Source organism: Nicotiana tabacum, chromosome 8 (genome assembly GCF_000715075.1).
Source record: "Nicotiana tabacum cultivar K326 chromosome 8, ASM71507v2, whole genome shotgun sequence".
NCBI classification, from domain to species: Eukaryota; Viridiplantae; Streptophyta; class Magnoliopsida; order Solanales; family Solanaceae; genus Nicotiana; species Nicotiana tabacum.
In genome coordinates this window covers 47,365,623-47,390,336 of record NC_134087.1, presented here as the reverse complement: position 1 = coordinate 47,390,336, position 24,714 = coordinate 47,365,623, and the positions used below count along the sequence as shown (strand labels likewise).

The window sequence follows — 24,714 nt, the reverse complement described above, 5'->3', positions numbered from 1 at the left end:
GCTTTTACCATCCTAATAGGGAACACTAAAGTAAATCACAAGCAAAGGATGAAAAAAAGAAAGTTAAAGGATTGAGCTTTCTAGCATCATTTTCATAGCCATTAACATTTTTAAGTTCAATTACATGATTAAGGGCTTTAATTGCCTTTCTCAATCTCTTACAAAAATGATTCAGAATGCTATATCTGACATCATTTGATCATCATTGGCACTTTAATTGCCATTTAGATGACATTAGGCAAAGCACATATCCAAAACAATCTTGTGGGCTCAAAACCTAGTAAGATGGCAAATGTAAATGAAAAGGTAACAAGCAGTCGCCCCTATTCTTGGAAATTGAAGGCCTATTTCCACACCAGATGTGTCTATAACACCTTCAGGGTGTTATGAAACTTGAAAGAAGAATCACCATTTCTTTGCTCTCCCTAGCTTTCTAACTTCAAACAAATCCATTTGATGCAACATTTCTTTGACTAAAAGAGTGAATGGTAAAAGATTTCAGTCATATTCACCGTGTGCTCGTGACAGTTTCAAAAAGATTACGGTTACTAACAGTACTTCACAAATTATCAAGAAAAAAGAGTTATTATTTCTTGCCTTGGACATATCTGATGCTGGACGGTATCAAGGTAATCTAAAATGAAGTTGCTAAACCAATAAAGGAAAATACAAAAGCAAGTTCCACAAAAGTGAGAATCAAACATTTGCTGCTTTAAGTTTCCTTGAACTCAATTACAAAAGATGTCCTCCCAACCATTCTTGCTTCAGTAATAAAATGAATCAAAGAAACAACACTAACAAAGCTTTGGAATAGTGTAACCAAAAGCTCAGAAGCCATTAACTCAAAAAGGGAAAGAAAGATAAGCACACCAGCTGATCAAACATTGCTCTTTCCTACTCACTATTAGTTCAGCAATAAGACCATAGGTTAGCTAGCTAGAGAGGAATCAAAGAAGTGTGTGGCCCCTTTATCACTTAGCAAATAATCCTACAATAAAACCAGATATCCTTTATGGACTTATGTATGCTTTTCCTTTTATGTACTCCTCTTGGCCTGTACTTTAAACTTATGCTCCACTTTGGCTTATTGAAAAATGATGGCATGAGCTGGCAATATCATTAGTTACAGGAAATGGAAAATCTGTTGCAGCCCATTTCTATACACAATATGTGAAATTTATACTGATACATTTTAAAACCTAGTATAACAATACACATTTTCTTTAGTTACCTCAAGATCATAGAGACTTACTTTCCCTGAGGCAATGGCATCCATTTTTGCCAAAATTGAGTCAATATAAGCTAGCAATTTGAGGACTGCAAAATACAAGAACTTCATCAAGTTCAGCCTTGGACTCATCACCAAACAATGACTCTTTACCATCTGGCCTTTTAGCATAAGAAAGTCCCAATCTTGACTTAGCTTGCCTTAAATCACCAATCCCAGAATTAGTATCAGGACCTGCAAATCCACCCATAACAGGAGCCAACGGAGGTCCAATTAACAATCCATCAGCACCAAATTGTGGCCCTCCTCTAGCATAATCAAATAGAGCAGCACCACTTCCCCCTACTTTAGGCAAGATTATTGGTTGTTGTTCATCTTCAGCCCAGTAAAAGAGAAATGCATCAAAAGTGTCATAGTAATCATCTGTACTTCTGTAGCCTTCTGGATTAAATGCTCCAAACTTAAAGTCCTTTGTTGTATAGCCAATAATCACACATGGTCCTTTGAAATCACTGTTGTTGTGAAAGTCAGTTGCACTAAATCCATCCACCGAGGCCTTATAGCAGCACTTCAGTTTCCTTCCTGTGTAATTATCATCAGAGAAACAAAAAATAAAATATACTTAATAAGCAGAGGCAGACCCAGGATTTTAAGGTTGCGGGTGCACTTTTTAATTCAACCAAAATCTGATTTGTATATAGGATGTTTGCTACTAATATGTCACAATTTTCTAATGACATATACATGTATACATAAATAATTTGCCTAACTTAACGGGTGCCGGTGACCCTTCTACCTATAGCATAGGTCCACCTCTGTTAACAAGGTAGGTATAAGTTATTTGTACGCATTACCCTCTCCAGACCCCACACGAGGAATTACACTAAACCTCACTTGTGAAATTACACTACGCTTGTTGCTGTTGTTGTAAACAAAAAAAAAAGAAAAAAAGAATATATACATGAACACTTGTCGGAGCCGAATCTACCGTCTCTAAATTCTGGATCTTCAGTTCAACTAAGGTTTTCTTTTCATTTCATTTTTGAATTCTTTATATGAATTATCTGTAACAGAGAAAGAAAGAAGTACCTTTCAAGAATGTTTTGCCGACTAGGGAAGGAGGGAAAGGAAGATCAAGATCATGGTATCTAACTTGTGGCTTATCATCAGTCTTTTTATTATTACCAAAATCCCAGTTAAATAAACTCCGCGGAGAACATTTACAATAAGGACTTGGAATGGAATTTAGTATTGCTATGGAGCAAGTCATTTGAAGATGGCTGATGCAAATAGAGCACTCTCCTTCGCTTACTTCTATGTGGCGCTTTTCTCTTCATACAAAGCCTTATCCGTTTTACATATGGAGCCATCTGTATGAAATTTTTTTGAAACTTTTGTCCTCTTAGCTATTTAGGATTTATCTTATATACATTAATGTTTTTTTTTTTTTTTTGCTAATATGTAATGGTAATTAAATACTACTCATGATATCCATCCCCCACAAGTTATCCTTCACTTTTTGCTTTCTGCAAGTCAACTTTGTAATTTAAGATATTTTTACTAAATTCTTTGTGTTTACCCTAAAATCCGAGTAACAATTAAACTTGTATTGTGGTTTTAAAGATAAGTGATTTAATCCAATACTAATTGATGAACAAGGAATTCAATGTATAAATTAAAGAGTAAAGTAAGTCAAACCAGCGTGTAAGTAGACCTTGATCTCGAGCAATGATGACCTCGAGGTAGGTGGATAAGAACAATAAAAAAATAAAGCAAATCGGATGAACAATAAGCAAGAAAGTGAAATATGTATATTTTCTTCTCAATGATTGATGCGTTACAAATGATTGAGGTCCTCTTTATATAGTAGGAGAATCCTAAATAAGGTACAATTCTAATTGTAGTAGGGAATCTTATTATACAGCTGTCTAACCGCCTAGTACAAATCCGTTCCGGAATTTACGTCGTGATCTAGGGCCGCTGCAGGAATCTCGCTCTTTCTGTTATGAAACCATAACGATATTATCTTGAGGTAGGTCATACTTGGCCTCGATGTTCATTGAGCACTTCGATCTTTGAGTCTTGTACTCTGCCCTCGGGCTCGAGCCTGGTCCATTCCGAACTTGATCTCGAAGTGACCCTCGAGAACATGAAATCGGTCATGCCTGATTTTGACTCTATACAGATAATCCTCGCATTTCTTAGAGTAAGATGATAAGAAACAATCTGATCCTCGATCCTCCAATGCCTCGATCATGATGTCAATTCCGTGACGTCAGCGATAGAAGTGATTGAAAGGTCGCGTATGCATAGTTCCCAAGGTAATTAATTGAAGGCGGCTGATGGTCGGCAATTGGCTTCCCCAAACCGTTGAAGCGGCCGCTATAAATAGGTCACTTTCCCAACCTTTACAATCTTTACTTCACAAACCTTTCCCAAATCCTCACTAGTTTCTTCATCTTCTCTGAGTCCATCCTCTCTTCAACTTGCGCTTGTTATAACATCCACTTCTTCTAAGGAGAATATCCAGAACAGGCAAACCATACTCAGAAACGCACTCTGCGGAGGCTGTCCAATCACTTCTTCCAAAGCGGAGGGACCCTGTATAGAAGAACTCCTGATCTGTGTTGTTAAGGTGTGTTGACGCAAAGGAGGCTTCCAGATTTCTTGAGGAGATACATGCCGAAACTTGCGGACTACATAAGAACGGTTTTGTTCTAGCCAAAAGATACTCAAAGCTGGATATGACCATGGAAACGGATTGCATCAGGTACGTCCGAAAATGCCACCAATGCTAGGTACATGAAGACATGATAAAGGTACCGCCAAATAAGCTCAATGCAACAAGTGCACCTTGGCCTTTTGGTGCCTGGGGAATGGATGTCATCGGTCCGATCAAGCCCACCACTTCTAATGGGCACCATTTCATTTTAGTGGCTATTGACTATCTCACAAAATAGGTAGAGGCTGCATCTTACAAAGCTGTAACCAAGAAAGTCGTCGCAGATTTTGTCAAAGATCGTATTGTTTGCCGATTCGGGGTTCCCGAGTCCATTATCACTAATAATGCCGCCAATCTCAACAGTGATCTGATGAAAGCCATATGTGAAACCTTCAAAATCAAGCACAAAAACTCTACAGCATACAAGCCTCAAATGAATGGAGTTGTGGAAGCTGCTAACAAGAACATCAAGAAGATACTAAGGAAGATGGTAGAAAATCACAAATAATGGCATGAGAAGTTACCCTTTGCCCTATTGGGGTACCTCACTATGGTTCACACATCAACTGGGGAAACTTCTTATTTACTGGTTTATGGTACCGAATCTGTCATTCCAGCCGAAGTAGAAATTCCTTCTTTAAGGATCATACAAGAAGCCGAAATCAGTGATGCAGAATGGATAAGGAGCCGCTATGAGAAACTAGCCCTCATAGACAGAAAAAGAATGAATGCAGTATGTCAGGGTCAGTTTTATCAGAATAGAATGTCCAGAGCTTTCAACAAAAAGGTCAGACCAAGACAATTCGCACCGGGGCAGCTGGTGCTAAAGCGAATCTTCCCGCATCAGGATGAAGCCAAAGGGATATTTTCACCCAACTGTCAAGGTCCTTACATGGTTCACCGGGTGCTAACAGGAGGAGCACTCATACTCATAGAAATGGACGGAGAAGTTTGGCCAAAACCTATCAATTCGGATGCAGTCAAGAAATACTATGCTTAGATTGTTTGCATTCATTCATCTGATATAACTGAACTATGCTTGACCTGATTATCATTTAAGAGGGGATACGTAGGCATCCTTGTGGGTTTGGTTATATCTTAATTAAACTTTTATTTCCCCAAAACTAGAAATTGGGGAAGAATTTTGAGGAGGACCCTCAAAATTCCGCAACAAGTCCAGCCGATGCCATCATATGCCAGAAAGTTAGAAATCGATTAAGTAATTAGGGCAGAATTTTGAGAAGGATTCTCAAAATTCCAGAGTAGCCAACATATTTCATTGCATGCAGAATGGCCGAAGGATCAAACTGGGGAAATTTTTTGAGGATGACCCTCAAAATTCTAGTTCAAGGAAGCCGGAATGTCTCTAAAAGTGTTAAAGTCATTAGTTCATCTAATTTAATTGATATTATATACCACTATGTTTTCTAAAATAACTCTATTTCATTAATAAGTGCATATTTTAGAAAACTTTATTTCTATGGCCGCCAGGTGTTACTCAGGGTAACTCAAATAGGGCCTCCAAAATAGAGCAAAACAAAGCAAGCAAGACAAAGGCACGAACTAACCTCCTCCGCAAAACTCACGATTTTTTTTGAACGCAGGGACAAGGAATAACCACAAGTGTGTATGCCTTAAAACCATAATAACTGGACCGCCGAGCGCAAATATATCTCCAGCTAAGAAGTACTCTGCTCCTATTTGCTATTTGTCTACCGCATAAAGCTAAGCATTTCCTTCTCTTTGCACGAGACTAAGCCCTGTCTCAAATCTTTCATGAGGCTAAGCCTGCCTCCACACTTGCATAAGGCTAAGCATTGCCTCCTCTTTGCATGAGACTAAGCCATGTCTCAAATCTTGCATGAGGCTAAGCCCTGCCTCCACATTTGTATAAGTCTAAGCATCGCCTTCTCTTTGCATGAGTCTAAGCCCTATCTCTTGCATGAGGCTAAGCCCTGCCTCCACATTTGCACAAGGCTAAGCATTTCCTTCTCTATGCATGAGACTAAGCCCTGTCTCAAATCTTGCATGAGGCTAAGCCCTGCCTCGGCATTTGCTCAAGGATAAGTATTTCCTTATCTTTGCATGAGACTAAGCCATGTCTTAAATCTTGCATGAGGCTAAGCCCTGCCTCCATATTTGCATAAGGCTAAGCATTGCCTTTTCTTTGCATGAGAGTAAGCCCTGTCTCAAATCTTGCATGAGGCTAATCCTTGCCTCCATATTTGCATAAGGCTAAGCACTCCTTCTCTTTGAATGAGACTAAGCTCTATCTCGATCCTTGTATGAGGCTAAGCCCTGCCTCCATATTTGCATAAGGCTAAACATTGCCTTCTCTTGGCATGAGGCTAAGCCCTGCCTACGTATTTGCATAAGGCTAAGCATTTCCTTCTCTTTGCATGAGACTAAGCTCCATCTCAAATCTTGCACGAGGCTAAGCCCTGCCTCCCTAGCTGCATAAGGCTAAGCACTGCCTTCTCGTGAGACTAAGCTTTGTCTCCCTCTACATAACTATTGCTCTATTCTAAACTTTGCATTATCTACTTCTCTCGGGACTAAGCTCTGCCCCCAAACTTTTCACAAGGCTAAGCTTTGCCTTGTTATTACCTTTGGTACCATGCCTATACACTTCATGGGCTGATATATAGCCAACTTGTCCAAAGGCGTCATAGTCCGAGGGCATCATCCTCATAGCCTGCGGATCTCTCAAACTTGCATATCATTATTCAAAGGCATCATGGTTCGGATGAACTATTTTCATGTCCCGAGAACATCATTTCATGGCCTGCGAATCCCTTACCGTACAATTTATGGCCCGGTACATCATGGTCTAAGGACTTCATCCTCAACCGTCCAAAGACAATTCTCATGGTCTGAAGGGAATTTGCATCATGTTTAAATTTACGTAGAGATATATGCTTGTAGTGCATCCTTTATTTGTAGGTAACCCGACGAGCAACCATCATCCCTAACAGGAGCAATCCTGCTCCAGTTCCTTCATACTATTTCAAACCTGACCGCTCACCGTAACCATTTCACCTATTCGAAACCTTGTATCCATCCTTGTGATAACTCTATCGGTATACTTCGTCGGTGGATCCAGAACTACACACGGCCTGATTCCTATAAAACCAAGGATATGTAGGTATCTTGGAAACCAGAGTGCGGCCTATGTCTCTCAAATTACCCTATTCGGTCAAAATTGGCCATCATATCTTTACCCGATAACTCTTTCATCCTTCCCGGGTAAAGAGGGGAAGTTGTTGATACCCAATTTTTTCCTATATTATTTTTAAAAATACATATATATATTCAAAACAATGCAGGTGCATCAATCAATATTTTTCCATAATTGTTGCATTTTTAAAGGATTTTTAATTAATTTATCCTAGCATTTTTATTATATAAATAATTACTAATTGCATCACAAAGGGTTTTATAATAATTTTATTGCTTAATTTTTATCATTTATATTTATATCAAGCTTTAATTATCTTATGCATAACCCTATTTACATTTGTAGGCTATAATTGCAATAACTTTGTAATAATAGCTCATATGTGCATAATTACTTTATTTTACACGAAAATGACCTTTTATATTTTTATAATACTAAGTAATTATTTTTATGCATCAATAGCATTTTTATCATTTATTAGCTATTTTTACAAATTATTTTATCAAATTAATTGCGTATTTAACAAATAGCCTCTTTTAATTTGATTTAACTTTGGACCTGCCCAAATTATTACCCCAGCCCAATTAAATCATAACCCTGATCCAATACCCAATAACCCAATCTTTAAACCCGCCCAACCCCAGATCAAATCTTGGCCGTTGATCTCATAGATCAACGGTCTAGGATGTTATTACCATTTTTAATTACCCATAACCCCCCTAAACCCTATTCATTTCCCCATTCCGCCGCCCCTAAATCCCCTCTTCCTCTCTTGTCTCTCAACCTCTCCCTAACCCTAGCCCGCCGTCACCTAAACCCCCTTCAATCCATAGGGTTTCTCTTCGTTCTTAGGCCATATTCGGCCTCTTATCTCTATTGGTTGTTCGATTTCTTTGTTGTTTGATGGAATCTCAAGAGGATTCGAACAGACTTGGTTCAAATCCCTCAATCTTCTGATGAATCCGTATGTATTCACCATTTGTTTGTGAGTATTATCATTTTTGTATTTTCGTGTCTTCAAATCTCCGGTCTAAAACTCGATTTTTACACATTTGTTTATTTTTGCACAAACCTAACTATTTTTGGCTAAATAGGTTCAGATCTCTTTAGATCTGAAGTGATTGGAGTTTATTTAATCGTTTTCCTTTAAGATTCTTTCATTTTTACTGCTATTATCTACCGATTTCATTTTTTCTCTAAGAACTAAGGTTTCATCTTTTAAGTTTCTGCAAATGTTTTAAAATACTTAAAGGTTCAACTCTGGCCTTTCTTTTTTACTGTTCGACTAATTTCTTTGCTTGATGTTTCATCTCTGTGTTGTCACACCTACTCTTTCCGCTCCCGGCGAAGGTGCGAAGGGAGTTTTCTCCAATTAAAGGATAGTCGAAACGGGATTTATTTATTTGTTTCAGAGTCGCCACCTGGGAATTTCAAGGCGTCCCAAGTCACCAGTTTTAATCCCGAATCGAGGAGAACATGACTCTGTTTGTTATTCTGCGAACCAGAAATCCGAGTAAGGAATTCTATTAATTCGGGAGAAGGTGTTAGGCATTCCCGAATTCCGTGGTTCTAGCACGGTCGCTTAACCGTTATTGGCTTAATTATCTCGATTTGCTAAATATATTTTTCTTGCTATATGATTTTGTTACCGCCTTGGATTGTTTATAATTATAAACCCTTAAACGAATCACGCGTACGTATATTCGTGTTATATATATATATATATATATATATATATATTTCTTGAAACGAATCACGCGTACATATATTCATATTATATATTTATATAAACGTAAAGAATCGTGTCACGCATACGTGTACACAATAAGATTGATAATATTATTTTTTGTTTATTTTTATTATAAAAATAGACTTATGTTCGAAATTGTGCTTAAAATAAAATTAAGAACGTTCGTCGCTCTTGTATGATTAAATAGTGAACTGCACATCTCCGGTTATATGAAATTAATTTGACATTCTCCGAAGAACCCCTTTTTATTAAATGTTCGCTCGAAGTTGCGCGAACGCATAATCCGAATTGCTTTTAGAAATATAATCAGGTCACGCGAACGTATCCCCTATCACACAGAATATTCTTGATGGTAATATAAATTTTCGAACGTATCCCCTATCACACAGAATATTCTTGATGGTAATATAAATTTTCCTCAAATTGTTTATTACATCCATACATTTTTATGTGAAAGTCATGAGAAATCCCTATTTGAGATGCCTCTAAATTCCTTGAAAAGAATTCACAATTTATTAAGTGTTGACCACAAATTATATTTTTCGTGTGTGAATTATATTCCTCAAAACCATTCGAATTTAAAGAGTAAAAAAATAAATAAACAACGTGTGCTTAGTATTACCATTTTTATCGTAAATATAATATTTGTCTACCCAAAAAGCGAATTGCGTATAAAACTTAGGAAAAGAATTGATTTAATAAACGAAGTAATATTTTTTCGAAGAATTTTCATTGTTATATTTGGAGCGAACGCTATTTACATTCTTAAAATTGTTACAATTTATAAAACCTAATCTCCTTCTACATTACTTGTTTTTTTAATCCAATAGGTATGATTATGTTAATTCTGCTTATAATTGAGTTTGAGATAGACATAATCAAGCCAAGTTTTATTCTCAACCTATGCGAGCTATTTGCAAACAATACCTTTACACGTTGTAAAAATTGTTGACATTATCTTTTACCTTATTTTAAAAGAAATGAGTTAATCGCATTCCTAAAATAACTAGGCCATTGGTTATTAAGAAAAAGAGCTAATCTACCTGTTGACGTAATAAGATGATACTACATATAACATAAATATACATCTACACCATTCAATATTCCCACATTATAAACATAACGGATTATATCAATGCACCTTTCAACTATTGATTATACACATAACCATTATTACGCCATATATGAACAAAATACAATTAACATTATCTAGCCTTAAACAAAATCGGATATTTGACAAAATAGGCTAATAACATAGTTTTTTGATATTTCTACACTATTCTTTACTTAGCTAACAATATCACAAGATCGAATTAATGACCAACTTTCTACCATGTTCCCTATCTTGAACATAACTTTTACTTAATGAAATTCTGAAATAGATAACATTATTACAACGCTTATACGAACTTCAAAAGGGAATGATTAACTAATAGTCATCATGTTAAGCATACTACCATGTTAACTAACCGAAACAAAACTGAAATTTAAACTAATAGATTTAAACGAGTAAAAGACATAATTATAATTCCAAACTTCATTTATTTGGCAATGTTGAAGCTTTCCACAACATGAGTCTAAAATATATACCTGAAAATGAGGGTAAAAGTGGCAAATTTCAGCAGTAGCAGCAGCAACAAAATCAGCAGAAAATGCCAAATAACTCAGTAGATTTGAGCAAAACAACAAGTCCCGTGAAACCAAACGAACAGTAACAGAAATTTAAGAAGAATTTCAGATTAAAACCAAGCAATATCGACAAACAAATCCCGAACAGATTCAAGAAACAATGTTTCAGATTTTCTTTCTTTCTCTTCTATTTTTGTTCCAGATTCTTTCTTCTCTTTTTCTTTTTCTTTTTCTTAGTTATGTTTTTTCTTCTCTTCTCAATCCCGCTTTCAGATTCCTCTCTCTTGGTTTTTTTCTCTCCCTGTGTGTATATCCTTGTCTGTATATCTATCTAATTTTCAGATTCCTCTCTCTCTCTCTATCTGGTTCTTTTTTTTTTTTCAATCAGTCCCAACTCCCCTTCTTATATAACTTACTCCCCTAATGCTGCCCGGACCCCTTCTTTCTTTTAAAATTAGAAAATTCCACTAAAATTTTGCTTTATTACTTTAAATCTCATTAAGTAAAACCTTTCCTGATTTTCAGCCCTTCCACTTCCCTTGGTTTCCCATTATTACAATAAATTATAGCCATCAACATTCCACTATAACACACTAATACTTAACATATTATTCCTACTGTTTCTATCCCAGAAATACCCTGAAATCCTACTGTTATTACTGACCCAGACTAAAAACTGCCCAAACCTTAAAAATTGTTTAAACTAATCTGCCTAACATCAAACAGCTATTATATCCTCACAGATTGTGCTTAAACAAAGAAATGCAATCTATGATTGAGACAGTATACCACATTTCTAATAACTGATTGACAAGAATTGAATTCAAACATAGAATTCATAGACTGAACATTGAACTTGAATAAAACATACTAACTTTACACAGAACCTGCAGGATCATTTCGACTGAAATTCAAAACTGAACTAAGATCAACAAATGCAGGGGGCATTGTCAGTATTGACACTGCCTGAAACTGACTGCTCAGAAACCAACACACACATGTTTGACAAACTTTCTGACTTATCAAACAAGAACCAACTGATTACAACAAAATGATAATAATCAATCCAAAACAGATAAACAGGTTGTTACAATCAGTATTAATGGAAATAAGAATTTACAAAACAACTAATCGACGAACTTAATTGAGTCGATTATACATATTGTAAACAATCATAACAGACAGAGACAATGCTATAATTCGATCACATAAACGGGTATGAGGCAGAATCACAGAATTAAATAAACAAATATGAAAATTACACAGGCTACTGAAACAAGCAACAATATACACATAGGATACAAAAGAAGTCAGAAGAATACCTCTGAATCTTCAAATTTATACGGACAAAAGCTTAACTTTGAATTCGGACCTTTTTTGAGGTTGAACAGACTTTATTCGAAGTATTCTCAATTGAGAATACCTCGATTAAAGTCTCTTAGACCTCAATCCCTCATTTAATTGGACAGATTCCACGAGCTGGCATTTTAGGGTTTCATTTTTCTCAGATTTAGGGTTCGACCAAATCTGGGCAGATTCGAAGGGAACCAAAGATGACTTAGGGGTGAGGGAGGCCTAGGGGTCATTGGGTGTGAATTTGAGACAGATCTGGGTGAGTTCATGTTTGGCTCGAATCTTCAAATGAAGATTCGAGAAGCTCTGAGGTGATTCGAGCCAAACAAACAACAGATCCATAACGAGGCAGGTTAGGGGGTGCTATGATGTTGATTTGGAAACCATCGGAGACGGTTGGGTTTGGATCTGAGTTTGGCTCGAATCTTCAAATGAAGATTCGAGAAATTCCAGGAGGATTCGAGCTTAGTGGCTACCAGATTTGGATAGAGGATGGTCAGGGGGTTCAGGGGTGTTAAGGTGGTGACCGGCGGCATTGTTGCCGCCGGGTTTCAGGCGATGGGGAGTTAGGGCGTCTAGGGTTAGAGGTATCGTCTTCAAAGACGATGATGAACAGGAGAGGGGGGGGGGTTTCTTGAGTTAGGGGGCCGGGGTATGGATTTAGGCTTTTATAGGGGTGGGGTGGATTGATAATGACCGTCAGATCAAACATGATCCACGGTCAGGATCAGTTCATTTAACCAAACGATGTCGTTTGGTTTAATGTTGGGGTCGGGCTGAATTGGGGCAATGGGTCGGGTAGGGGTTACGGGTAAGGGTGTGGAATATCAGCCGTTGGATTGATTTAATCCAACGGCCCTTGATGAAATATGACCAAACGTCATCGTTTGGTTTACTCCTGAGTTGGACCGGACCTGGGCTATTTGTATTGGGCTGTGGGGTGGGGGGTAAATTTTATTTGGGCCTGGATTTCAGTCCAGGTCCGATTTTTCAACTTTAAAACTTATTTTCTATTTTCTCAAAAAATTAAACAAAAATTAAAAATCAATAAAAGAAAATTACACACATATTATTTAATGCCTGAAATAATAAAATCGACACAATGACAAGAAACAACTATGCACATTTTGTGATTTCCCATTTATGCCGAATATTATAATCAACTCCTAAATGTATGTATTTTGTTTGTATTTTTTCATTTTTATAAAACCCATGATTAAAATGCGATATTACCTCCTAAATGCATATGCATCTGCATTACCACTTTTATTTTTTTATTTTTCCTTAATTAGGATAAAAATGAACATGCACAGATGAAATGACCCGAAAATTCAACAATTGCACACAAAGAAAACAATTATTTGTAATTTCTTTTGGAGTAGTTCTTGTGAGGCAAAAATCACATGCTCACAGCTGCCCCTCTTTGTGCGGAAACTCGAAGAGTTTTCGTGCAAAGATAAAAGTGAGCGGATACGAGCGATTTTTGCCTGTTTGAATACTCCGTGTGAAGCATTTTTTTAGATTTGACCGAACCTCTGCTTCAAAGGTTTCCTACATATCCTTGGCTATAAAGGAATCAGGTCAATGTAGTTCGGGAAGTTTTGGTAGCTGGGACTACCATGGGACTGTGATGTTACTGCTGTTTTGTGCTGCTTTTACTGCTTGCTGACCTCCTTATTACACCCTGCTTTAAAGGAAAAACAAAAAGCTAAACTAGACTAAGGAATATGAGTTACAAAATCTTATCTATATCATGCCCTTGCGTTTCTTGTTGCTTTGATGTCTTGGTGACTCTCGGTCATCCTTTACTTCTGACTTGTTCCGCATTTCCTTTCATTATGTCTCGTATTTTCTTTCTCTGTTTGGGACTCTTGTTGTGTCCTGCTGGGGATTTGGTTGGACTCCTCTGCTTTATTGACTCTAAGTGTGCTCCTTTCTTATATGGGCGGGCTTTTGACTTTAACCCGTAATGTCAAAATAAACTGCCATTCTATTCTTCAAGGGGGCACCTGATTGCTTGATACTTCAATTGTATTCCCTTATTCTCCAGGTGGGCACCTGATTGCTGACATTCCAACTTCTCTTCCTTGTTCTCCAGGTGGACGCCTGATTTCTTCTATTTCCCTTACTTCTTCCTTGTTCTCCAGGTGGACGCCTGATTGCTAATTCTTCCATTGTTCTTCCTTGTTCTCCAGGTGGACGCCTGATTGCTAATTCTTCCATTGTTCATCCTTGTTCTCCAGGTGGACGCCTGATTGCCAATACTTCTTCTGCTCTTCCTCGTTCTCCAGGTGGACGCCTGATTGCTATTTCCTTTCTTCATCCTTGTTCTCCAGGTGGACGCCTGATTGCCATTTCAATTCTTCATCCTTGTTCTCCAGGTGGACGCCTGATTGCTAATTCCTTTCTTCATTCTTGTTCTCCAGGTGGACGCCTGATTGCTAATTCTTTTCTTCATCCTTGTTCTCCAGGTGGACGCCTGATTGCTATTTCCTTTCCTCATCCTTGTTCTCCAGGTGGACGCCTGATTGCTATTTCCTTTCCTCATCCTTGTTCTCCAGGTGGACGCCTGATTGCTATTTCCTTTCTTCATCCTTGTTCTCCAGGTGGACGCCTGATTGCTATTTCTTTTCTTCATCCTTGTCCTCCAGGTGGACGCCTGATTGCCATTGTTCTTCCTTGTTCTCCAGGTGGACGCCTGATTGCCAATACTTCTTTCCTCATCCTTGTTCTCCAGGTGGACGCCTGATTACTATTTCCTTTCTTCATCCTTGTTCTCCAGGTGGACGCCTGATTGCTATTTCTTTTCTTCATCCTTGTTCTCCAGGTGGATGCCTGATTGCTATTTCTTTTCTTCATCCTTGTTCTCCAGGTGGACGCCTGATTGCTATTTCCTTTCCTCATCCTTGTTCTCCAGGTGGACGCCTGATTGCTATTTCCTTTCTTCATCCTTGTTCTCCAGGTGGACGCCTGATTGCTATTTCTTTTCTTCATCCTTGTTCTCCAGGTGGACGCCTGATTGCTATTTCCTTTCCTCATCTTTGTTCTTCAGGTGGACGCCTGATTGCTATTTCTTCTCTTCATCCTTGTTCTCCAGGTGGACGCCTGATTGCTGTTTCCTTTCTTCATCCTTGTTCTCCAGGTGGACGCCTGATTGCTATTTCCTATCCTCATCCTTGTTCTCCAGGTGGACGCCTGATTGCTATTTCCTTTCTTCATCCTTGTTCTCCAGGTGGACGCCTGATTGCTATTTCCTTTCTTCATCCTTGTTCTCTAGGTGGACGCCTGATTGCTATTTCCTTTCTTCATCCTTGTTCTCCAGGTGGACGCCTGATTGCTATTTTAATTCTTTATCCTTGTTCTCCAGGTGGACGCCTGATTGCTATTTCCTTTCCTCATCCTTGTTCTGCAGGTGGACGCCTGATTGCCATTTCCTTTCTTCATCCTTATTCTTCAGGTGGACGCCTGATTGCCATTGTTCTTCCTTGTTCTCCAGGTGGACGCCTGATTGCCAATACTTCTTTCCTCATCCTTGTTCTCCAGGTGGACGCCTGATTGCTATTTCCTTTCTTCATCCTTGTTCTCCAGGTGGACGCCTGATTGCTATTTCTTTTCTTCATCCTTATTCTCCAGGTGGACGCCTGATTGCTGTTTCCTTTCTTCATCCTTGTTCTCCAGGTGGACGCCTGATTGCCATTTCCTTTCCTCATCCTTGTTCTCCAGGTGGACGCCTGATGGCTATTTCCTTTCTTCATCCTTGTTCTTCAGGTGGACGCCTGATTGCTATTTCTTTTCTTCATCCTTGTTCTCCAGGTGGACGCCTGATTGCTATTTCCTTTCCTCATTCTTGTTCTCCAGGTGGATGCCTGATTGCTATTTCCTTCACCAGGTGTTTCCTGACACAACTGTTGTTTTTGCCCCTGTTTCAAATCAAAGAAAATTTCGTCAGCTTAAAGTAGGGTGGTCAGTTGTGGCATTCTTGCTGCGGGTGGGGTTTCTCTTTGTCTTGTTTTACTGCCTTGGAGCGGTTGAAAAGACAGTTTTGTCTTTGTAATTGCTCCTTAACTATAGGATCCTCAACTGTTGTTTTCACTTCAAACCCTTTCAACTGTAATCATATGTCTCTCCTGACATTGCTGAATCACTTTCTTGGATTCAACTTTTCTTACACCCATATCTTATTTTTATCCTATTACTTCCTGCCCATCATGGCCGTATTTTTCCTTATGCAATCTTGAATCTTGGTAGTATACCTTGACATTCCTTCTTATTTGGTTTGGAACAAAACTTACCTCAAAAGCTTTAGAAGAGTAAGATTATTAGTGACGAAAACATAACGATTTTCGACAATCTAGAATGAAAAGAAAAATCCAAATTTGGATGACTGTTGGAGAAGGAATAAAGAACTTATCTGATTGGAGTCACTGACATCAATGATCAGGGTATGCATTTTGGATTAATCAACCCGGTCTTTTTAACCAATCTCTTTTTCAATTGTTTTTGTTTTCCCAAAATTTCCATAACCCAATTTTACTTTTGCCAATTTACAAACCTTGTTCGACTTGCAGTATCTAAAAGAGTTTTCACCGACAAACCTTTCTCATTTGTTCATTTCTTAATTCCTTTTCGCCTTATGGTGCCTGCGAAGGTTTTCACCAATAAGACTCTCTCATTTTTCTTTCTCTCAACTTCTGTCGTCTCATGGTGCCCTTGAGGGTTTTCACCTATGAGACTCTCTCATTTTCATTACTTCTTCTTGTTTGGACCAGAGTGTTATGAATCATCTTCATTTGTTTGACTCGGCGTTGTTTCTAAGATTGGTCGAAAGGTCTTTTGGTATGTGGTTGGAATGGAAAGGTATCAAAAGTTAAACAATGTTGATAGGGTTTTTTTAAAAATTACAACCCTTGGAATCATTTTTCTTATTTGCCAATACAATTCCTGCCCCAGTTTCTTGATTGGGGTCCTTGATGTTTCCTTTTGAGCACATTATGCATATTATGCATATTATGCACCCTATGACCGAGCCATGAGGCGCCTACGTATCCTCTTTGAGGAATCAGGTCAAACGTAGTTCACTCCATAATAGTGATTTTCTACTCTTTTTTTATATATATTTTTTTTATTTGATTTTCATTGATTCCAAGAGAGGGTAAGAAAGAAACGAATGTGGCTCAAAGGGGAAACAAAGGGTACAGTGTTTGGATAGCAGAATAAATTGCCTTTGTCATTCCAATCTTCGAAATAATGCCGAATACAAACATTTAATAACTTATACCAAGGAAAAATCATGCATAATATCTCTTTACCGCATCAGAATTGATAGTCATGTCTATGCATTTTCCTTCAATATCTGTTAAACGTAATGCACCATTGGATAATACTCTGGTCACAATGAATGGTCCTTGCCAATTCGGGGCAAATTTGCCCTTTGCTTCAGCCTGATGTGGAAGAATACGTTTCAGCACATGTTGACCCACTTCAAACTTTCGGGGACGCACCTTTTTGTTGTATGCCCTTGCTATTCTTCTTTGATATAATTGGCCATGACATACTGCTGCCAATCGTTTTTCATCAATCAAGTTTAACTGTTCCAGACGGGTTTTAATCCATTCATCATCATCAATCTTAGCTTCGGCGATGATCCGAAGGGAAAGAATTTCAACTTCTGCAGGAATTACTGCCTCAATGCCATATACCAACAAATAAGGAGTTGCTCCTACTGAAGTGCGAACAGTAGTGCGATATCCCAACAACGCAAATGGTAATTTTTCGTGCCATTGTCTTGAACCTTCTACTATTTTCCGAAGTATCTTCTTTATGTTTTTGTTGGCTGCCTCGACTGCTCCATTCGCCTTGGGCCGATATGGGGTAGAGTTGCGATGTATAATCTTAAACTGTTGACATACTTCCCTCATTAGGTTACTGTTAAGATTAGCACCGTTATCTGTGATGATCACCTTTGGGATTCCAAATCGACATATGATATTTGAGTGAACAAAATCGACCACAGCTTTCTTGGACACTGATTTGAATGTTTTGGCCTCAACCCATTTGGTAAAATAATCAATGGCTACCAGAATAAACCTGTGCCCATTGGATGCTGCCGGCTCAATTGGCCCAATCACATCCATGCCCCAGGCGACGAAGGGCCATGGTGCCGACATTGTATGCAACCCAGATGGTGGAGAATGAATCAAATCCCCGTGTATCTGGCATTGATGACACTTGCGCACAAAACTGATACAATCTCGCTCCATGGTAAGCCAATAGTAACCGGCTCGGAGAATTTTCTTTGCCAACACATATCCACTCATGTGGGGTCCGCAAACTCCCGCATGTACTTCAGACATGACAGCCGTAGCTTGTCTGGCATCTATGCATCTTAACAATCCAAGGTCTGGTGTTCTTTTATACAAAACTCCTCCGCTTAAGAAGAATCCATTTGCCAATAGCCTAATGGTTCTCTTTTGATCCCCTGTGGCTTGTGCTGGATATATCCCCATTTTGACATACTCTTTGATGTCGTGGAACCATGGTTCCCCGTCAAATTCCTCCTCAACCATATTGCAGTAAGCGTGCTGATCGTGGACTTGAATATGCAGTGGATCCACATAAGCTTTGTCCGGATGGTGCAACATTGATGCCAGGGTAGCCAATGCATCGGCAACCTCATTATGGATCCTTGGAATATGCCGGAACTCCACTGATTGAAACCGCTGACAAAGATCATGTAGACATTGTCGGTATGGTATGAGCTTCAAGTCTCGGGTTTCCCATTCTCCTTGAATTTGATGTACCAGAAGATCCGAATCTCCCATGACTAAGATTTCCCGGATACCCATGTCTGCGGCTAGCCTTAACCCCAAAATACAAGCTTCATATTCAGCCATATTATTGGTGCAATAAAATCGAAGTTGAGCCGTAACAGGATAGTGATGCCCGGTCTCAGAAATAATTACAGCTCCTATCCCGACTCCTTTCATGTTAGCGGCCCCATCAAAGAAAAGTTTCCAGCCAGGTTTTTCAATCTGCTCCATCTCACCGATATGCATTAGTTCTTCATTGGGAAAATAGGTTTTCAATGGCTCGTACTCCTCGTCGATCGGGTTTTCGGCTAAATGATCGGCCAATGCTTGGGCTTTCATTGCAGTCCGAGTCACATAGATGATGTCAAATTCTGTGAGCAATATCTGCCACTTTGCAAGTCTCCCTGTTGGCATAGGCTTTTGAAAAATATATTTCAACGGATCCAGACGCGAAATGAGGTAAGTAGTGTAGGATGACAAATAGTGTTTCAATTTCTGAGCTACCCAAGTTAGGGCGCAATATGTCTTTTCCAGATGAGTATACTTAACCTCATAAGCTGTGAATTTCTTGCTAAGGTAGTAGATGGCCTGTTCTTTTCTGCCGGTGAGGTCATGTTGCCCCAATACACAACCAAAGGAATTCTCTAAGACTGTCAAGTAAAGAATCAAAGGTCTTCCTGGCTCTGGCAGAACCAGCGCGGGTGGGTTTGACAAGTATCCTTTTATCTTATCAAATGCTTCTTGACACTCATCAGTCCACTCGACCGCAGCATCTTTTTTCAACAATTTGAAAATAGGCTCGCAGGTTGCCGTGAGCTGAGCAATGAACCTGCTGATGTAATTCAACCTCCCTAATAAACTCATTACTTCAGTTTTGTTCCTTGGAGGTGGCAATTCTTGGATGGCTTTGATCTTTGATGGGTCTAGCTCGATGCCTCGCCGACTGACTATGAATCCCAACAGCTTTCCAGATGGAACACCAAATGCGTACTTGGCAGGGTTAAGCTTGAGGTTGTACTTGCGAAGTCTCAAGAAGAATTTCCTCAAATCACCAACGTGGTCGGCTTGATGCTTTGATTTTATGATCATATCGTCCACGTATACCTCAATCTCCTTATGTATCATATCATGAAACACCGTGGTCATTGCTCTCATGTATGTTGCCCCGACGTTCTTCAAACCGAATGGCATTACCCGGTAGCAATAAGTTCCCCATGGTGTGATGAATGTCGTCTTCTCCGCATCTTCTTCATCCATTAGAATTTGATGATACCCGGCATAACAATCCACAAAAGATCCTATCTCATGCTTGGCACAATTATCGATCAAAATATGGATATTAGGTAATGGGAAATTATCCTTCGGACTTGCTTTGTTGAGATTGCGATAATCGACACATACTCTGATCTTGCCGTCTTTCTTTGGCACAGGAATGATATTAGCCAACCAAACAGGATATCGAGTGACTCGAATGACCTTTGCCTCTAACTGTTTGGTGATTTCTTCTTTAATTCTCACACTCATATCAGGCTTGAACTTTCTCAATTTTTGCTTGACAGGAGGCACCATTGGATCAGTGGGCAATTTGTGAACCACTAAATCAGTGCTCAAACCTGGCATGTCGTCATACGACCATGCAAAAACATCTTTGAATTCTATGAGTGCTTTAATCAACTCTTCTCGGATCTTTGGTTTGAGATGGACACTTATTTTAGTTTCTCGAATATTATTCGTGTCCCCTATGTTGATGTCTTCAGTATCACTCAGGTTAGGTTTGGTTTTTTCCTCAAAATGAATTAACTCTTTACTAATATCTTCGAAAGCCTCATCCTCATCATATTCTGATTCACAATCACAATATACTTCTTGAATTATTATTTTGGAATCAGATTGATTTTTAAGACTGGGCTGAGGATTCCTCATGCATGCCATATCACTAGAGCCAGCGTAAAAAGAACTGTACAAAAAAAGAAGAAAAGAAAAGAAAAATATCAGGAATGATAATGAAAGGGAAATTGTATTTTATTGGATGATGAAAGATAACAAGGTTCGCAAACTGTAAGATAAACATTGGGATTACAACCCTGAGGTAACCCAAACAAACTAAAGGAAAATCAAAATAAACTACCAAGACCCCTTTCGAATGGGGAGAGGAGTGGCTTTCCAATTATTAAGCCTTGTCTCTGGCCCGACGAATTGCACTTCTGCGTCGCTAGAACCTTCACTGCTTTCCACCATATTCACATCGTCAAACAATTTCTCGAATCTTTCAATTAATTCTTTCTCAGGATTGACCAAGGATTTAGGAATTGTTGTTATCGGGTGATTTTTAGCACCGATCTTGATAAAAAACTTTGATAGATGTGGGACTGGTTTTGGGAGAACCCATGCCTTTTGTATCTGCTTTCTGGCCTTTCTCACGTCTGTGACAGTGGGTATGAATCCCAAACCAAATGTTCCCCAGTTCTCGGGGAGAGATACTGGTTGTATAATTCCTTGCAAAGATGAGCCCAAACCTTTGCCGGGTTTAAAACCATTTTTTAACATTTCATAGGCTACCATGACTGATGCATAGGTTATCTTTGGATTCGGAAGGTACTTCCCCTCTGGAATTTTCTCTACCGACACTGTGTCGGACACTTGGTAAACCCATGGTCCCTGGTCATTTTCTATTCCCTCGACTGGTACAATGGCACCGCTGTGAGCATTTAAACTGTCTTCCCCATGCACAACTATTTCCTGTTTATCCCATTCAAACTTGACTACCTGGTGTAGTGTTGACGGGACTGCTTTAGCAGCATGGATCCATGGTCGACCCAACAGCAAATTATAGGAAACAGTTATGTCCATCACTTGAAACTCCATTGTGAATTCAACTGGCCCTATTGTCAGCTCCAGCACTATGTCGCCAAATGAATCTCTGCTTCCACCGTCAAACCCCCGTACGCAAATACTATTCTTCTGGATCCTCTCCTCTTTGATTTTCAACTTGCCCAGAGTGGAGAGAGGGCAGATATTTGCGCTTGACCCGTTGTCAACCAATACCCGGGTTACTACAGAATTTTCACATTTCAATGTGAGGTAAAGAGCTCTATTGTGCTCAGTACCTTCCATAGGCAGTTCATCATCAGAAAATGTGATTTTGTTTGCCTCAAAGATTCTGTTGGCTATTTTTCCCAAATGATTCATGGAGATCTTATCAGGAACGTGTGCCTCATTCAGGATTTTCATCAAAGCTTGATGGTGCTCCTCTGAATGGATCAGTAATGACAATAATGAAATTTGAGCGGGCATCTTTTTCAATTGATCCACAACAGAATAGTCATGGAGCTTCATTTTTCTCAAAAATTCTTTCGCTTCTTCTTCCGTCACAGCTTTCTTTATTAGTATTGGATTTTTAGTTTTTCTTAACTCCTCGGGAGTGAAACATCTTCCCGAACGAGTCAAGCCTTGCACCTCACAGACTTCTTCCTTGACTTCTTTTCCTTTGTACATTACCGTCACCCGTTCATAGTTCCATGGAATGGCCTTGTTGTTGATCACTGGTAACTGGGTTACCAGCTTGATAATAACCCGCTCTATACGGGCTCCTTCCACGACTACAATGGGTTTGCTGGCGACCCATGGTACAATCACTTTTAATCCTTCCTGCTTTGTAGCAACTTTGCTTGAAGATCCCTTCTCAAATACCACAGATGGTTCATCACCATTTTTGTTTTGCTCAGGCACCAGCTTCTCCTCTGTTAACTGCTTAACTGGCTTGGTTTCATGAGACCTAATCATCATGACGATTTGCGATAGCTTCTTTGTTTCCCCATCAGCCCATACTATTTCTATCATATTGGCCTCCTAATGGGCTGGCATTGGATTTTTGTTGATATTAGGAGCTTCGGGGGTTTGAACTTCAATTTTGTTAGTATCAATCAGCTCTTGTATTGCATTCTTCAAATGCCAGCATTTTTCTGCATCATGGCCTGGTGTACCAGAACAATACTCACAGCTTATGGTGTAGTCCAGATTCTTTGGAGGAGGATTGGGCAGCTTGGATTGTATCGGCCTTAGCATGTCTAGCTGTCTCAACCTGTGGAACAGACTAGTGTAGGATTCACCCAATGGAGTGAAGGTTTTCTTTTTCTGCCCCCTTTCACCCCTGAATGCTTGACTAGGCCTGAAACCTGGTTCGGGGTAGGCTCGTGGGTAAGTACTTGGTATGACAGGGGCACGCCAATGAGCGTGAGCAGGTGGTTGATTGTATGCTTGTGCATGATTGATGGAAAAATGAGGTTCCGACGGGTGATAGTAGTGTTGGGGTGAATTGTGGTGGTAAGTTGATTGGTGGGATCGATGTTGATTTTAGTAATGAGGTGAACCTCCGGATCCTGACCAAGTTCCTGAATCCACCACCGCTACTTCCTCCCTTTTCATTCTTCCGATTCCTCCTACCCCGCCTTGAATAGCTTGAGTAGTCTCCTTAATAGCCGAATAACTCATGATTTTATTTGTCTTGAGGCCTTCTTCCACCATACCTCCCATTTTCACTACTTCGTTGAATGATTTTCCTACCGCTGAAACCAAATGGGCATAGTAAGTTGGCTCCAGGGTTTGTAGGAAGTAGTCTACCATTTCTCTTTCCTTCATAGGAGGATCCACCCTTGCTGCCTGTTCCCTCCACCGGAAACCATACTCTCTAAAACTTTCATTGTGCTTTTTCTCAAATTTTGTCAAAGATAGTCGATCTGGGATGATTTCCAGATTGTATTGGAAGTGATAAGCAAATGCATGTGCTAGGTCATCCCAGGTGTACCATTTCCCATGGTCCTGGCGTGTATACCACTCTAAAGCTGATCCGCTCAAACTTTGACTGAAGTAAGCCATCAATAATTCGTCTCTTCCCCCAGCTCCTCGCATCTTGCTGCAGAATCCTCTCAAGTGGGCTACTGGATCGCCGTGCCCGTTATATAGGTCAAATTTGGGCATCTTGAAACCAACTGGCAATTGCACATTTGGGAATAAGCATAAATCCTTGTAGGCCACACTGACCTGTCCTCCTAACCCTCGCATGTCTCGGAACGATTGTTCTAGGCTTTTGACCTTTCTGAACATCTCTTCTTGTTCAACATTTTTGGCTGGCTTGTCAATTTCTGTTGGGAGGTCAAAACGAGGAGTAGTTGAATGGATTTCAGAGGCTTTGAAGGTGGGTTCCGGGGGGTAGTATTGATTGTCCTGGGCCTGGAGTATAGGATCACTAGGAGATTTGTGGAATGTAGCCGGGGGAGGTGCTACGAAGACAGGAGTCACTGGTGGAGGATGGTATGGAACTGGTTTCGGAGGTAGAGACTGCGGTGTCTGAGAGGTGGTGGCTCGGTAGTGGGGGAAATTTGGGGATAGTTCAGTGGTAAGATTATCCTGAGCTTGGGCTAGTGATAGAGCAGGGTTAGCTGGGTAAGATGGGGGTGATTGCCCTGTAGACCAGGCTCGGTACATCTCAGCCATTTGCTGCTTGAGTTTAAGCATTTCTTCTTTCATTTTGCCAACGTCCATCTCTTCTATCTCAATACCTGTGTCGACATCCGGAATAGAAATACTTTCGGGTATCGGTCCTTTTGATCTGGTGTGATAATGATAATGTGCCAGTATCTCTTAGAAAAACTAACTGCTTGAATTCTGGAAATGAGCAAACTTGTTAGTTTTGAGAGTTTAACACATATATAATTACACGTTGAGATGCAATGTTCCTAGACAAATAACCCTTTTCTATTATGCATTTGCTCGGCTGCTTGTGTCATCCCAGCTTTCTTGAATTTTTTATTGTTACTCACTCTCAATTTATTTATTATTTTTTATGATTGTGGTTGAATCTTATAGAGATTGCCTACGTATCATGCCCCCGCATGAATCAGACCTAGCGTAGTTCGGACGTAAAGCAATTGTCAACACTTTTATTTATTTTACAAAGATGGAACAGACATTACATTTGAAAAAACATTATAAAATGGTTTAAAACTCGACACAAACCCAAATAAAAAAAAAGACATAACTCTCAAT

General features: G+C 39.5%; 1 protein-coding gene across 1 annotated transcript; it reads right to left on the bottom strand.

Annotated features, from left to right (window-relative positions):
- Positions 1-1,084: 1,084 nt before the first annotated feature.
- Positions 1,085-2,600, bottom strand: LOC107766858 (uncharacterized). The gene is made up of 2 exons (XM_016585746.2): positions 2,318-2,600; positions 1,085-1,810 (listed from the first exon to the last, which is right to left on the bottom strand). Exons 1-2 carry the CDS (start codon positions 2,496-2,498, stop codon positions 1,293-1,295), a joined length of 699 nt encoding a protein of 232 aa, XP_016441232.1. The 5' UTR covers positions 2,499-2,600; the 3' UTR covers positions 1,085-1,292.
- Positions 2,601-24,714: the final 22,114 nt, after the last annotated feature.

What these genes read in the sequence shown, in the direction of transcription:
- LOC107766858 (XM_016585746.2), bottom strand. Translation starts at nt 2,498, where the DNA reads ATGACTTGCTCCATAGCAATACTAAATTCCATTCCAAGTCCTTATTGT. An exon ending in CGGCAAAACATTCTTGAAAG is followed by an intron (nt 1,811 to 2,317) that starts GTACTTCTTTCT and finishes ATAATTACACAG; the next exon opens with GAAGGAAACTGAAGTGCTGC.